Source organism: Aplosporella prunicola (genome assembly GCF_010093885.1).
Source record: "Aplosporella prunicola CBS 121167 unplaced genomic scaffold K452scaffold_6, whole genome shotgun sequence".
Taxonomy (NCBI): Eukaryota; Fungi; Ascomycota; class Dothideomycetes; order Botryosphaeriales; family Aplosporellaceae; genus Aplosporella; species Aplosporella prunicola.
In genome coordinates, this window is record NW_022983534.1 from 121,063 (window position 1) to 135,303 (window position 14,241).

The 14,241-nt window shown below is 58.4% G+C and overlaps 7 protein-coding genes across 7 annotated transcripts; 2 read left to right on the forward strand and 5 right to left on the reverse strand.

Annotated features, from left to right (window-relative positions):
* Positions 1 to 316: 316 nt before the first annotated feature.
* K452DRAFT_141346 (uncharacterized protein) lies at positions 317 to 1,001 on the reverse strand. Its single transcript, XM_033535410.1, has one exon. The coding sequence runs from the start codon at positions 806 to 808 to the stop codon at positions 401 to 403; it is 408 nt and encodes a 135-aa protein (XP_033400111.1). The 5' UTR covers positions 809 to 1,001; the 3' UTR covers positions 317 to 400.
* A 1,143-nt stretch (positions 1,002 to 2,144) lies between these two features.
* K452DRAFT_245210 (glycoside hydrolase family 18 protein) lies at positions 2,145 to 3,919 on the reverse strand. Its single transcript, XM_033537973.1, has 4 exons — positions 3,779 to 3,919; positions 3,628 to 3,728; positions 2,588 to 3,551; positions 2,145 to 2,484 (listed from the first exon to the last, which is right to left on the reverse strand). The coding sequence occupies exons 1-4, from the start codon at positions 3,824 to 3,826 to the stop codon at positions 2,371 to 2,373; spliced, it is 1,227 nt and encodes a 408-aa protein (XP_033400112.1). The 5' UTR covers positions 3,827 to 3,919; the 3' UTR covers positions 2,145 to 2,370.
* A 113-nt stretch (positions 3,920 to 4,032) lies between these two features.
* On the reverse strand, positions 4,033 to 5,266 carry K452DRAFT_284714 (uncharacterized protein). The gene has a single exon (XM_033539992.1). It carries the CDS (start codon positions 5,192 to 5,194, stop codon positions 4,313 to 4,315), a length of 882 nt encoding a protein of 293 aa, XP_033400113.1. The 5' UTR covers positions 5,195 to 5,266; the 3' UTR covers positions 4,033 to 4,312.
* A 164-nt stretch (positions 5,267 to 5,430) lies between these two features.
* On the forward strand, positions 5,431 to 6,464 carry K452DRAFT_356610 (uncharacterized protein; the record flags this gene model as incomplete). Its single annotated transcript, XM_033546062.1, has 2 exons — positions 5,431 to 5,716; positions 5,862 to 6,464. Coding segments are annotated over exons 1-2 (816 nt in total), but the record flags the coding sequence as incomplete, so codon positions are not given.
* A 1,357-nt stretch (positions 6,465 to 7,821) lies between these two features.
* K452DRAFT_222932 (uncharacterized protein) lies at positions 7,822 to 9,075 on the reverse strand (the record flags this gene model as incomplete). Its single annotated transcript, XM_033536584.1, has 3 exons — positions 7,822 to 8,463; positions 8,509 to 8,744; positions 8,796 to 9,075. 3 exons carry the CDS (start codon positions 9,073 to 9,075, stop codon positions 7,822 to 7,824), a joined length of 1,158 nt encoding a protein of 385 aa, XP_033400115.1.
* Positions 9,076 to 9,404: 329 nt separating this feature from the next.
* K452DRAFT_295859 (uncharacterized protein) lies at positions 9,405 to 10,850 on the forward strand (the record flags this gene model as incomplete). Its single annotated transcript, XM_033541863.1, has 6 exons — positions 9,405 to 9,565; positions 9,621 to 9,634; positions 9,690 to 9,752; positions 9,811 to 9,905; positions 9,957 to 10,048; positions 10,115 to 10,850. The coding sequence occupies 6 exons, from the start codon at positions 9,405 to 9,407 to the stop codon at positions 10,848 to 10,850; spliced, it is 1,161 nt and encodes a 386-aa protein (XP_033400116.1).
* Positions 10,851 to 11,574: 724 nt separating this feature from the next.
* On the reverse strand, positions 11,575 to 13,457 carry K452DRAFT_325014 (uncharacterized protein; the record flags this gene model as incomplete). Its single annotated transcript, XM_033544740.1, has 4 exons — positions 11,575 to 11,985; positions 12,068 to 12,532; positions 12,615 to 13,276; positions 13,343 to 13,457. The coding sequence occupies 4 exons, from the start codon at positions 13,455 to 13,457 to the stop codon at positions 11,575 to 11,577; spliced, it is 1,653 nt and encodes a 550-aa protein (XP_033400117.1).
* Positions 13,458 to 14,241: the final 784 nt, after the last annotated feature.

The following is a 14,241-nucleotide window of genomic DNA, read 5'->3' on the forward strand; positions in this document are numbered from 1 at the left end:
CGCGTGCTTCTAAAACTTAAAGGGAAAATTCCGTCCCCGGGACTCTCGGGGATTTATTTATTTCAGTCCCGCGACTTTATTCAGACGCTATTACGGAAAAGGTAGTAGGGAAGGAGCAACCATACCGTTTTAGGTAATACAAAGAACGCTTGAGCGCCACATCTCCCCCTCCTTTACCGCCGGAAGAGGTAACTGCTAAGCTTCTTTGTATATCCCCGTAAGAGGGAAATCCCCGTAAATTTCCGGTACTTTCTCGTCCCGAGAATACCAACCAATCACGCAGCTGCCGAAAGGGCAACAGCATCGCTGTGACACGGGCTATGCAGCATCTGTCCTTCGTACACCGTACAAGCAAGCACACACATACAACACAAGACCGGCTCACCGTCTCGCTTCCCACTTACGCGTACCTTACCGTAGCGTACCGTGCCCCTTCTCTCAAAAATTGAACATCTCCACCCCCCAGCCGAGATATCCACCAAACACGGCGTCCAGCCCTGCGCGCTCCTGCAGGAATATCATAGCGGCGCGCAAATGGCGGCGCCACACGCGACTCGAGCGACGGAACAGGCTGTTTGAGTTTTGGACGGTAGTGCAGCACGACGCGTGTGCATAAGCTTGCGGGTGTGCGTGCAACGTGCGAGAAAAAAAAAAGACCCGTAACTATCATGTACGAACCAAGTAGAGGACGCTCCGACGAGAGCTCCACATGCGCATGCGTGCTGCGTCCCGGCAGGCTCGTCCCGCCCGCTCTCGAGGCGACTCGGCTCGATTCATGAGTACGACGTGCTGCATGCCTACTACTCATAGAGAAGAAGCAAAAGGTGTGCGTTTACCTCGGCGTCTCCGCACCGTTGGTGTGGCGAACTTGCGCTTCACCTCGGTACCAAGTATTACCTTACTGGACACTACAGCGTACGACGTGTGTTCACATGCCTCCCTCTTCCCTCCACCACGCTTCTCTTCCCAGTCACCTCCCTAACCCTCGTGCCCAAGCCCAGCAAGCAAGCCCCACAAATCGCCTACCACTAGAGGCAGTTGGCAGGCTGGCGTTGCAGGCAATCTAGCATCCATGTAGCAAGTGGGACGGGAAGATTTTCGCGGCGCGCCTTTGTTGCCTGTTGCAGTTTAGCGCGGGAAGGGAGGCTGGCCGGGCCGGCGCGCTACTTTAATGGGTGCTTGGGCGGCCTGCCGCCGCCCGCAAGCGCGGTGGCGGTTTTGGCTTGTGCAGGTTTGCTTGGGCTTTGGGGCTTGGGTTGTCGGCGTGCCTGCTGGATTGGTGGGTGGAGTGATGAGGGCTGCCGAGTAAGGAGGTTTGGTGTTTGCTATAAAGTGCTCCTACGGCTGGAGTAGCTAGCTACCTAGCTTGTAGCTGTAACTACCTACTCGTAGGTACCTAGCTGTCTAGCTGTGTCGTTCTTTTCTTCGCGCACCGAATCGAGGTGTGCTACACACTACACTACACTACACCCAGCCAGCCAGCCAACCAGCCAGCCAGCCGTTTCAACGCCCAACGCCAACCACCCACCACCTTGCATAGGCTGGCAGGCTAGCTACCGCCTAGAGTAGAACAGGCACATAGTCAGTCAGCCAGCCTAGTATGCTGGGTAGCTGCGTGTTGCGTGTTGGGTGTGTGCAGCAGGACAATGAACAGGATCGAAATCGTGATTATAATTGCGATTGCGATAGTGATTATAATTAGGTTTATAAGGTAAGCACGGTTGCGATACCTAGCTAGCTAGCTAGCTAGTATACTCCTAGCAAGAAACTACCTAGGCAGTCACAGAGTGTGTATGTAGGTACTGTAGCGTAGTTATCTAGGTATCTAGTACCTAGTTAGTAGGCAATGTCGGTGATGTTGGTGATGTTGGTGCATCTATACCTACGCAGACGTGGGCTTTACGCTTTACGCTTCCCGCGCAATACCTACCTATGGTCATGTCGTACAACCCAAGCCCGCATGCACACATGCACGCCCACCCGCACACACAGGCACGCATGCATGCATGATCGGGGCACGGTTAGCCCGATAGCCCGATAGCACGACGTGGAGCGGGGGCGGAGGGGAGGGGGTGTTGTGCCGTTTGCTTCACTGAGGTGCACTGAGACAGCACAGCACAGTTTCTGCGGTTGTGAACGCAGTTGAGGAAAGGACTAGTTTGTTCATTCTTTATTCATCATGAAGACGATCGCCGGGAACGCCGTTACACGCGTACATGCCTACTTCGTGTACATACAACACAGCACGTGCTGGTGCTAGGTGGCTCTAGTGAGTAAGTGTGCTGGTGCTACCTCTTCTCTTCATAATGTCTTCTCCTTCGCCTTAATTTGCATCTTCCTCTTTCTCTTCTCATCGACTATTCTACGCTCTTACTCGCCCGGCATGCCTTTCCTCAAGTTCTCGTATTTCGAGTCCGGGTACGTCAGCACGTTGTCCTGGTTATCGAGCAAGCCGCCATTGTAGCCACCGATGCGGTCGACAACCTGTTCTCGTCAGCAAGGGGCTTCACGCAAGGTTTCCCTTCCCATTCAATCAAGAGACGAAAGTTGTGGTAGGAGGGGAAAAAGAAGAAACAGCGGCACTCACCGTCTTAATGAGACTCTCTTCGCCGGCCTTGTCCGACGACGACTCCCACCACATGGCGCCGCCGAGGTGGTTCTGGCGCAGATAGTCGACCTTCTGGATCGCCATCGGCTTGTTGTCATACGACACCATGAGGCCGTTCGCCGGGTTCAAGCAGTAGCTCGCACCGGCCTCGGAGTCAAAGTACTCCTGGGCGCCGGGGCGGGGCAGGGCCTTGTAGTCCCAGACGCCGTTCTCCCAGCTGCCCTCGCCGACGCCCTGGTAGGGGTGGCCGGGGCCAGCAGTGCCCTGGAACGCGCGGCCGTACAGCGGCATGCCGAGGATGAGCTTGTGGGCGGGGACGCTGTGGCTCAGGTACCAGGCGACGGCCTGGTGGGCGTTGAACGGGGTGCACTGGGGGTTGCTGCGACAGGGCCAGAGGTTCGCCTGGTGTCCGGCGTTGCTGTCCCAGCTGCCGGCAAAGTCGTACGCCATTAGGTTGATGAAGTCGAGCAGCGGCGCCATGGCGGCGAGGTGCAGGCGCTGGTAGTTCTGCGGGCCGGCGGGCGCGGCGATCGACAGCAGGAAGCGCGGGCGCAGCCCTTGGCCTTGCTGTTGGCGGCGCGCGAGCTCATCTGCGTACGCGTCCAGCGCCTGCCGGCACTCGCGCAGCAGCAGCACCCAGTTCTGCGCCTGCACGTCGTCTTGCGGGTACTCCCAGTCGACGTCGAGGCCGTCGAGCCCGAGGTCCTTGAGCAGCTGCACCGACGTCTGCGCGAAGCGCTTGCGCCCTGCGTCCGTTGCTGCCGCGGACGCAAAGTTGGGCGAGTACGTCCACCCGCCGATGCTGAGCAGCAGCTTGAGCTTGCGGTTGCGCTTCTTGAGCAGGTAGAGCTGCTTGATGCAGCCGTAGACGTTGTTGCCTACGTCGTTCCATGAGTCGCCTGGGTAGTGCTTCTCGACGTCGGACCAGCTGTCCGTCATGTATCTGTTTGGAGGTCAGCGCGTGGGTTGCCGGGTAGCTGCCGCGTGGCAGCCTGTGGTGGTGATGACGCAGTACGCACACTTCGCCGCTGTCCGGCCGCACGTTGGCAAACGCATAGAGGACGTGGGTCAGCCTTTCAGCTGGAAGGTCTTGCGGTTGGTGATTGCGGCCGTAGATGGCCTGGCGCTGTTAGCATGCGGCGTCGAGGAAGATGCAGATGGACTGCTTACCCAGTTGACAAAGTACGCCACGGACTTGTATCCGTCACCGCCACCCATGTTTGCACGAAAGGGTATAAACGGAGAAACAAAGGATGATATTTGTGTTACACGGAAGGGCTCCGAGGCAAGATATAGGGACAGGAGAACAGCTGTTACTGTGGCAGTGACAGCAGTGAGGGCAAGGGAAGTGGTGCTCGGCATCGTCAGAGCTGTGGCGCAGCACGAGTCGAGGATGGTCTGAAACCGGGAGCGTCGGGCGTTGACTGTGGGCGCCCCTCCGCTCAAGCCAGACGTGGGGCCATGCGTGCCGCTCGCCCTCCAGGACCCTTGACGACATTGACGTGGCTGTCCCCCGGAATGTCGAAGCGTTGGAGGTCATTCGCCGCGCGAGAAACGTGCCCATAGTTGAGCCACTCTCTCTTCGTACTTGCTATGTAAATCAATACTGCCCAGAGAATGCTGAACGCCACCGAGTCCTGTCCGTCGCCCCAAACGCCCTTGGCCACGGTTATCTACACTATTCATTATGTACGGCGGCACTTGTCAAGCCGACCTGCCCGGCAGTGCGCTTCCACCCTTCACGTCCTCGCTGGAACAGACTTCCGGCTCTGGGAGGAGCCGCCTGTACGCCTCCTCGCGATGAGTCGTAGCATCTCTATGCCTGAGGAAACTCTCTACCCGCTCATCGCGATCGCCAATCCTACTGGCCTGTCTGGCGCGCTTCAGCTCCTTGCTAGCCTGCGAGTGCACAATATCCCGCTGCTCTATTAGCGTGGTGCCAAAGTTGCCGGCGCGCTGCAACTGGCCATAGCCACCCAGGGCCATGGCCAGCATGATGCAAGCAACAAAGGTGCCATTGGAGACGAAGACGGGGTGCTGGTCGCTCTTCTTGTCGCGGTTGTACCAGCGCTCCCAATCCTCCCACGTCGCGTTCCCCATAGGGTCCTGGCCGGGCTTCCAGTGCCGCCGCTCGTACGACGGCACGTTGATGTCTTTGGCGCTGCCCCAGCCGGCGCCCCACTTGTCGTAGGCGCTGCGCTTGGCCGGATCGGACAGGATGCCGTGTGCAGCGACGATGAGGCGGTAGCGCTCGAGGCGGACGGCGTGCGGGCATGCTATGTCGGGCTTGATGTGCGAGGGCAGGTTGCGGTCCGGGTGGTAGATCTTGACCAGCTCGACGAAGCGGTCCTTTCTGTAGGGCGCGCCTTTGCACAGGTCGAAGATCTGGTAGGGCGTCGGCGGCTTGTGCGGGTGCGCGCACTGCGGCCATGGGTACTCTGCGCCGAAATGGCCATTGTTCGGGACGTCGGCGTAGCCTCTTGCGGCGTGCGGTCGTGGGGGTACAATGTATGACGTCCTCGAGTGGTTATAGAGGGCGTTGATGCCGGTGGCGGAGGCGAGGATGCTGGACTTTCGGATGGGCATCTTCTATCGGGACGCTCGCGGGGCACATGGCTCCTCAAGCAAGCTTGAATGGAGAGTGGCGGGGGAGGGATGTAGGTGGAGGCTCATGGTCGTTTCGGACTTAGCGGGCGAAAGCTCACGCCGTGCGACCCGGAGAGTTTAAATTAATTTATCTCGTGTCCGCTCCCGACACCCCGTACCTACAGCTCATTGAAATATGGTCTGGCGACATCTTCTAGCATCCGATCCGGCCCTGGTGCCGTCATCCGCACGAACCGTCAACTATGCTCCCGATAACGGTCAGGTCTTCACCGAGACGACCTTCTCAATGCCAGCTTCAATGCTCTCGTCCTGGACCACCACCACCATTGGGAGCCTTTACGATGTCACTAACTTCAAGAACCGCGACGCCCCTGGAGCAGATAGTCTGGAGCAGATGGCGTTGCGCTCGATCCTTGCTAACCTGAATGATTTGGACGTCGAGACGCTTTCCTGCGTTCCCTGGACTGTTGGCAGGAAGATATGGCATTACATTATGCGCGTGTGCGTCTTTCATACTGGCTCCCTTTTTTTAACAATTTCTTTTTTCTAAACATACTCTCATTCAATCTCTTCTGAGCCCGTTATATGAACTGAAACAATTTCCTTCAAGACCGTCTTGGAACCAGATCTAACAACCCCATCCCAGGCGTTTGGATTCGTTGCGTACATGGAAGATGTTCGTCTGCGCCTATCCAGAAGCGCGCGACGTATTCAACAGCAAGACCCACAAAGTGTCGCTATCAGACACGACGCAAAGATTCACGCTGCCCAACATCGTGAAGCAAATCTCGGCGCCCGACTTCGAATGGATCAACCACCTCAGCCTCAAAGACGCCGGCAGCATCTCGACAGCGGAGTGGACGAGCCTCGCAAAGCTCCCCAACCTCGGGACCCTGCAAGTGATTGGCACCGAGGTCACCAACCTCAACGACCGCGTCTTGCGCGCCTGGAGCGACGAGGCGCAATCCAACGGCGCGTTCCCCGAGCTCCGCGTCGTCATGCTCCTCAACATCATGAGCATCTCTAACGCCTCCTTCCAGCACCTGCACCGCCTCCCCTCCCTCCGGCTCTGCACCCTCGACGGCTGCGACATCAGCTACGACAGCCGGGCCGAGCCCCGCGGTTGGAAGGCCGTGCCAGCGTACGTACGCACACATACACACACAATCCCCCAACAACAACAACAACAACAACAACAACAACAACAACAACAACCCTCAATCCCCACCCAAACTAACCCCCCACAACAGTACCGCCCACAAGCTCATAGCCTGCGGCCTCATCTTCACCCACCGCGACAGCCCAGACGACTACTACCGCCGCACCTTCAGCTCCGACTACACGCTACCGCCCACAGCATCGCCGCATGAGCCGCCCGCCCTCGCACTGCGCTGCAACCTCGCGGGCCACTCGTACCGGCTGTACACGTGCCCGTTGCTCGAGCGCGTCGAGCTTCCTTCTGCACCCACGGCTTCTGCTCCTATGGGTTTTACGCCTACGACTTCGACGCCTACGGCTGCGGCTTCTGCGCCTGTGGGGGTTGTTTCTGTGGGGCCTGTTCCTGCGGCGGAGGCAGGGCCCGAGACCAAAAAACGCAAACTCCGCGACGCGCGGTCGCTGCGGCTGGAGGACGTGCTGGGCGCGTTTGGGGCGTGAGGGGTGGCGGTTGCGCTGGGATTGGCGTGCGTGTACGTAGTGATGCATTGCGGCACCACGAGCGGGCTGCTTGTGCTTGTTGTGTTGTATGTATAATACTAGAGTGGGGTTTTTTCTTTCGTCAGTGGTAGATAGTAGATGCTTGCGATTTTTATAGTAGATTTTAGCATGCAAGAGGGAGGCGGAAAGACCGTAGGTGCGCAATAGGCGGACAGGCACAGCTGGTGCAGTTTCTTTGCAGTAGCTGGCGTCTTTGAGGCAAGGTCAATTCAGCATCTCGGTAGCCACTACCTTGTATTTCTTTTTGTTTATTTTATTTTGTTTGTTTATCGATTCATTTTTCTTGATGGAAACGGAAGTGTGAGTGGGGGTGGTGTTGTAGGGGTCTTGTGCTTTTATATATTTTTGGATAGGTAGGAGAGGGGGGATAGAGAAGGTGGGGACGAGGAACGTAGGTTATAGGCGTGTCTTAGTGCGTAATTCATAACGTACTATGTATACGAGAAGTGAACGAGTGAACAAGTACAAGAGGCACGTACATGTAGCAGGAGGAGGGGACAGCAGAACATCCAACACATAGTCATTCATAACGCACGCAATCGACATACCTACGCAAGCAGCATCCGTCTACGGAGCCACCTACCTACCTACCTACCCACCTATCCATGCGTCTCCGCCCTGCATTACGCTTCCGGGTCTTATATGCACAGCCCAATGCTGCTCTGCCCACCCACCACCTAGCGAAAGCCCCGTGTCTAGCCAGCTCCGGGCTCCGCGTCTCTGCGCACCCCGCCTAACTACCTACCCCACCCACCAACAGGCCACGCGGCCGAACACACGCACGCGACTTTGGAGAATCGTTCTCGAAGCCGCACGACACGCACGGAGGCGACAATCTGCTTCTTCTGCTGCCGCCCACGCAACCCAAGTTTCGTCTGCTTCTATAACATCTATGCCGCCCACACGTCCTTGCCGACGCCCTCGATCCAGTTGCCCAGCTGATTGACGCTGGAGTCCCACTCCTTCAGCCGCAGCCGCATGCTCTCAATCTGCTGCATATCGAGCGCCTTTGGCTGCACCCAGTTGATCTTTGCGATCTCGGCGACCTGGTCGATCTGGCCGCGCAGCAGGCCCAGGCTCAGCGCCTTCATGATGAGGTGCTCGATGTCGTTGGGCGAGACCTTGGTCTCCTGCGCAATGGCCGCGAACGTCATGGCGCGGTCGTGGGGCGGGCGCCGGAACACGGCCTCGGTCAGCGCGGCCAGCGATATCTTCTGGTACAGGAATTGCTGGTGCTCCTTCAGGAGGTGGTTCTTGGAGATGTTGCCTGCTTGCACGTCGTACTCGGCCAGATCGCCGCGGTTGAACACGAACAGCAACTCGCGCAGCCACGCGTGCGGCGTGTTGAGGAGCGAGTCGAGGATGGGGTGGAGAAGAAGCTCGCCGAAGTTGTAGATGGAGTCCGAGACGAGTGCGGCAATGCTGAGATCGTAGGCACGCTGCTGGCATTCTTCGCGGCTGAGGTCCTTGATGTCGACGCAGGCGAGGAAGAGGAGGGCGTTCTTGTAGTAGGAGGCAAACTCGTGCTGGGACTATTTCCGTTAGTTTAATCCTAGCACGAAAGGGATATCCATTACCTTGTAGTACTCAGCGTTGACGCGGTAGAAGGCGGCGTGGACAACCGTCTCGACCGTGTCGAACGTGTCCAAGACCTTCTCGCACTCGTCGAGCTTCTTCCGTGCATCAACAAAGTCCTTCAGCTGCAGCTGGACGCTTGCCACGGCGACGGTGGCGTATACGTATGCGTCCTGGGACTCGGGCTTGTTGACCTTCTCGGCGAGCTGCTGGAGGAATGTGAGGCGCTCCTTGTCATCTGCATCGGACGGTCAGCATGGGCCCAACGGCTGGTGCGCGTCTGGCTGACCTTTGCACTGCGATGCGGCGCTCAGCCCCACGGTGACGAGCTTCAGCTGGTTGATCTTGTCGGCAAAGGCCTTGACGAAAGTGTTGTAGAGTGGTATCCGCTGGGGCGCGCTGGTGGGCTGGTCGTAGAACTCGAGCAAGCTGTGGGTGAGCTCGTGCCACAGCTTCCGCTCCCAGTAGTCCTCAAAGGACAGGAAGAAGTGCTGGAGCTCGTCCGGGGCCTTGTCACGCTGATCGGAGAGGTAGTCCGGGATCATCTCAAGCTCCTTGACGGTCGCCATGGCGGCGATGAGGGAGAATGGCGGGAGGAGATATGGGAGGATGGATAGATGGAGTGGGAGATGGAGTGGTGACGCGGCGGGGGCGGGAGGGTTGTTGGTTGTGGTGGTCTAGGCGGGATGGTGAGGTTAGGTTGCAGCAGCAGCTCGAGAGCTTTGGTCGGCGGCGTCGGCTTTGGAGCAGGCCAGTAAGCTTCATGGCGATCTGCTGACGTCAAAAAGTTTACCCGCTCCGGGACAAGGCGTCAGGTCAATCCGTCCTTGGTGCTCCGCAACGCCGTCCCGCTGCTACGACCTATCACCGCACCTCTCCGCTCTCTCCACTCCCCATAATGGCTCTCTCCAGGAGTTGCTCCGGCCCTGGCGTCGGCCTTGTCAAGGCATTGGCTGCCCCGCGCCTGTCCCCCGCCTTCCCGCGCCCTGCCCGCCGCGCCGTTCACGATGTAGCAATCACTCGCACCGGCAAGCCCATTATCCGGATAGCTGGTGGCAGGTAGGTTCTGGAGCCCTGAATGGCCCTGTGCCGTGCACTCACTGACATGCTACAGGTCCTCGCTCGGAGGTTCGATCTCAATGCACCCGCCCTGCACTCTACCGCAACTGACTCCTTCGCAAAGGGCACACCGCGACCGTCTTCGGCGCCACTGGCTTCCTGGGTAGATATATCGTCAACAGGCTGGGTACGCTCTCTCTTTCTCGAGCTCGACATGTACAGGGCTGATTGGGGGGGTTCAACAGCGCGCCAGGGTGTCACGGTCGTCGTGCCCTTCCGCGAGGAAATGGCCAAGCGTCACCTCAAGGTGGCCGGTGACCTGGGCAGAGTCGTCTTCATCGTAAGAGCGCCGCATTGAGAGGTTCGGAGGAACATGTTGACCGTGGTGCAGGAGTACGATCTGCGCAACACGCAGTCGATCGAGGAGAGCGTCCGTCACTCGGACATTGTCTACAACCTGGTCGGCCGCGACTACCCCACCAAGTTAGTACCGGCGCGCAAGACTGCCCCCGCGAGATAGATCTCTGACCAAGTGCGCCAAAAACAAAGGAACTTCGAGCTCGATGACGTGCACATCGAGGGCGCTGAGCGCATCGCCGAGGCCGTCGCCAAGTACGACGTCGACCGCTTCGTGCACGTCTCGTCGCACAGCGCCGACGTCAACTCGCCCTCCGAGTTCTACCGCACCAAGGCGTGGGGCGAGCGGGCCGTCCGCAACATCTTCCCGGAGACGACGATTGTGCGCCCGGCGCCCATGTTCGGCTACGAGGACAACCTGCTCAACACGCTGGCCGGCGTGACCAACCTCATCACGTCGAACGCGATGCAGCAGCGCTTCTGGCCCGTCCACGCCATCGACGTCGGCATGGCTCTCGAGCACATGCTGTACAACGACCACACGGCGTCGGAGACGTACGAGCTCTACGGCCCGACCAACTACTCGATGGCCGAGCTGGCCGACATGGTCGACAAGGAAATCATCAAGCACCGCCGCCACATCAACGTTCCCAAGAAGCTCATGCAGCCGATTGCCAAGGTGCTCAACCGCGCCCTCTGGTGGCCCACGACGTCGGCCGACGAGGTCGAGCGCGAGTTCATCGACCAGCACATCGACCCCAAGGCCAAGACGTTCAAGGACCTCGACATCGAGCCCGTCGAGATCAAGAGCCTGGCGTACGCCTACCTCAAGGCCTACCGCAGCTCCTCCTTCTACGACCTCCCGCCCCAGACGGAGCGCGAGAAGCGCGAGGAGAAGAAGTACCTCCACGTCATCGACGACCAATAGTTTCCTTGCCTTTGTGTTTTTTCCCAAAGTTCGTCGTCGTCGTCGTTGTTGTTTGTTGTATATAGCAAAGAAGTCCCCGGTTGTACCAAGTAGACGCGAAATGCACACCGCCAGAGAACAAGCAAGCAAGCCCAAGCAAACACAATGCGCGAATCAAGGTCTTCGACCATAGTGTGGTATGGTATGGTATGTCATGTCATGTATCCGCTAACTAGGTGACTGGGTGACGATTATATAAAAGCAAGCAAACAAACAAACAAACAGAAACAGGTATCGATCCAAGAGAAAAGGGAAGGAGAAGAAGTAGGAGACTTCAAGCTCTGCGTGCCCCGCTGCTGCAACTCCCGCCCCTTGTATCTTCGCCTTCGTCGTCATAGTAGGTAGTAGGTAGTAGTAGTATATGCCGTAGGAAACGCCGTGCCATATGCCCCCCGTCCGAGTATCCATCCCCCTAGGCACCTAGGGAGGCCCTGCGCCAGGGCCATGAGGTATCAAAAGTGTGTGTGTACTACAACGCCGCTGTGGCGCCGTCTCGCCGCCTCGCTCGTGCGCCATGCATGCATGCATGCGTTCCGTTCTTGCTTGCTTTCCTGTTTACCCAGCACCCGTCCACCTACCCTCGTACCTGTCCACCCCACCCCCAACCAAACCCAACCAACCAAACCCCACCAAACCCCACCAAGCACCAAATGCAAGCACCTTCGCCAACCAACCCACCCACTCATCACCCCTCCAAACTCCGCACCACATACGTCAGCAAATACGCCTCAGCGCGCAGGACATCCGCCTCGGACGCGAGCACGACCTTGCTGTCGTCGAAGAGGAACCAGTCGCTGCCCTTGCGGCTGTAGCTGACGTAGTGGCCGCTGTCGATCTTGCCCTTGTGGACGATGACGCTGGCGAGCTCGTAGGGGCAGGTTTGCGGGGGCGCAACAATACTACTACTACTGTTGTTTTTGTTGGCTGGGTTGGGGCTGGTACTGCCGTTGGTGGTTGTGGTGTTGGTGTTGGTGCTGCTGCTGCTGCTGCTGCTGCTGCTGCGCGCCCGTGTCGTGTACGGGTAGAGGTCGAGGGTCAGCGGGAACGCGATCTTGGTGTCGAGTTTGGTCGACGAGGATTTTGTCGTTTCGAAGCGCTGGTAAGGGTTAGTTGGGCGTGAGGAGCGGAACGGGTGCATGTGATATGTATGTATGTATGTATGTATGGGTGCGACATACCTTGAGGTGGATGGGCAGCACGGGCGGCAGCTTCTTGATGCTCAGCTGCTTGGAGGCGTTCTGCTGCGTCTTGCAATTCGGACACGTGTACTCGGCGGCGGCCAGCTTCTCTTTAGCCGTGAAGCGGTCGAGGCAGTCGCGCAGGTCGAGCGCAAACGCTTTGTCTTTTTCCTTGTCGGCGCCGCCGTCGTCGTCTTTTTCGAGCTTGCGCTTCTTGGCTTGGAAGCGCAGGTCTAGCGACAGGTCCATTACCGGGTCGATCGTCGACCGCGCGTTGCGGCACTTGTCGCATGTCACGGTGCTTTGCAGCTTGCCGCTGAACGTCTTGTGGATCAGGCAGGTGCAGTCGGCGGCTTTGCCGTCCGAGTCGACGCCTGAGTCCGAGCCGCCGTTTTCGAGGTGCAGGTTGTTGAGGATGAATTGCATGTATTCGTGCGCGTCTTGTTGCTGGTATCCCGCGAGAGCCTGCGTTGGGCGAGGTGAAGTGGTTAGCCGCTCGTGTTTCCCCTATGATGAGATGAGTGGGGAGGGCAGAAGCCATACGTACCTGCGCACCCATCCAGCTGCCCAACAGCATGCTCACGGCTCCGTATCCCTCGGTCTTTTCCAGCGAGTAGTATTCGGTGAAGATCTCGTCCAGCGCGCAACTCGTGCACGACTCCTTGTCGCAGTCCTTGGACGTGTGCCCCTCGCCCAGGTAGAAGGCCTTGATGAACGGATTGTGTATCAGACACTGCAGGATGACGCTCATGAAGCACGTCTGCCCCATGTTGTAGAGCCCTCTGAGGCCAATGGCCCGGCACGGCGCAAAGGTCGAGTGCTGCGCAACCAGGCGGTGGTCCTCGGGCGTCATCGTCTCCTCGAGCTTGCGCTTCTTGCGGCCCTGCAGCAACCGCACATTCTCCAGCATCGGGTCGTAGATAAAGTCCTTGCACTGCTGGCAGTAGACGCAGCCATGCTTCGACTCGACCGAAAAGGCGTGCTTCTTCGCCTCAAAGTGTTCGTCGCGGAGTTCGGGCGTAAAGACGCCAACGCATTGGAGGCACATGTACGTCGGCGCGATGGTGAGGACGGGGCTGCCATCGCCGTTCAGGCTCGACCGGTGCGTCTGCGATATTATGTTGTGCCGCTCGTGGATCGTCTGGATGATGTTGGTATACTGCTGCACCAGCACCTTGCGGCGCTCCGCGAAGAGCGGCTCGAGATGCTCTACACCCACGCCCACAAACGATTAGCCATGTGTTTCAGGCCTCGGCCTTGCCTGGCCTAGCTTACCGCAGCCGTAGAGGATCTGGGGCAAGTTGCTCGTGCCGGTGAGCAGCTTGCCCTTGGGTTGCTTCGAGTTGGACATGGGGCCCGCAGCCTTCGGGGTCACCGTGATAGTGTCCATGGAGGGCGCTATGTGGTACGAAGGGACGTGGGCGGGATGCGAGGGGACGGCGGGCGCCAACTACATGGCTTGCCACGCGATGACACGGTATTGAAGGGTTGACAAGGCTGGGCGCGACAAATGGAGATCAGACGTTAGCGCGGACGTTCCCGGCGGCGCGGACCTGCATGATGAGGCTGGGTTCGCTGCCGGAGCCGTGGGCGCAGATCCACGGCCCGCAAGTTCATGTTCCCCCCCCAAAAAGCCCCATCCAACGTCCGGAGTTGTCTCCTCATCTCTCAATTATGTCTCGAACTTTGCCAGCCGGCCCGGCATTGGTTTGCCTCGTTGAAACTACCTAGTATCGTTACAACCCACAAGAAAGCACTCCGCACCGCCAACCGCAGACATACAACCCAAATGCGAAAAACTAACTACTGCGGGCGCGAGGGGCAGATCCCGGAGGGAAAAGAAGGTAGAAGAACAGAAGCTTCCGATTCCAAAAATCGAGGCCGGACGACATTGCGCAAAAACAGGCAATCAATCCTCGTGCCGTCGGAACGAGGGACATGGGCGACATGTGAAAACGTCTTCCTCTCCGCACCGCAACTCCTCCTCCGATTCAAAATCCACACGTTCCCTCTCCTCTTTTTTGTCGGAAGTTTTGCAAAGGCTTTGAGAGAAGAAGAAAGATCCGGAATGCAGTCGCTGAAACCCGCCCCGCCTAGCGCGACCCGAAAACCCGCTCCGTTACAAGACTCGTGCTGGAAAAAAATAGAATAAACCGCAAGAAAAACGAGCAAAG

Coding starts and splice junctions, on each gene's coding strand:
- K452DRAFT_141346 (XM_033535410.1), bottom strand. CDS start 808: ATGAGTAGTAGGCATGCAGCACGTCGTACTCATGAATCGAGCCGAGTC.
- K452DRAFT_245210 (XM_033537973.1), bottom strand. CDS start 3,826: ATGGGTGGCGGTGACGGATACAAGTCCGTGGCGTACTTTGTCAACTGG. Junction 3,552..3,627: donor CGGCCGGACAGCGGCGAAGT/GTGCGTACTGCG, acceptor ACCTCCAAACAG/ATACATGACGGACAGCTGGT. Junction 2,485..2,587: donor AAGAGAGTCTCATTAAGACG/GTGAGTGCCGCT, acceptor TGACGAGAACAG/GTTGTCGACCGCATCGGTGG.
- K452DRAFT_284714 (XM_033539992.1), bottom strand. CDS start 5,194: ATGCCCATCCGAAAGTCCAGCATCCTCGCCTCCGCCACCGGCATCAAC.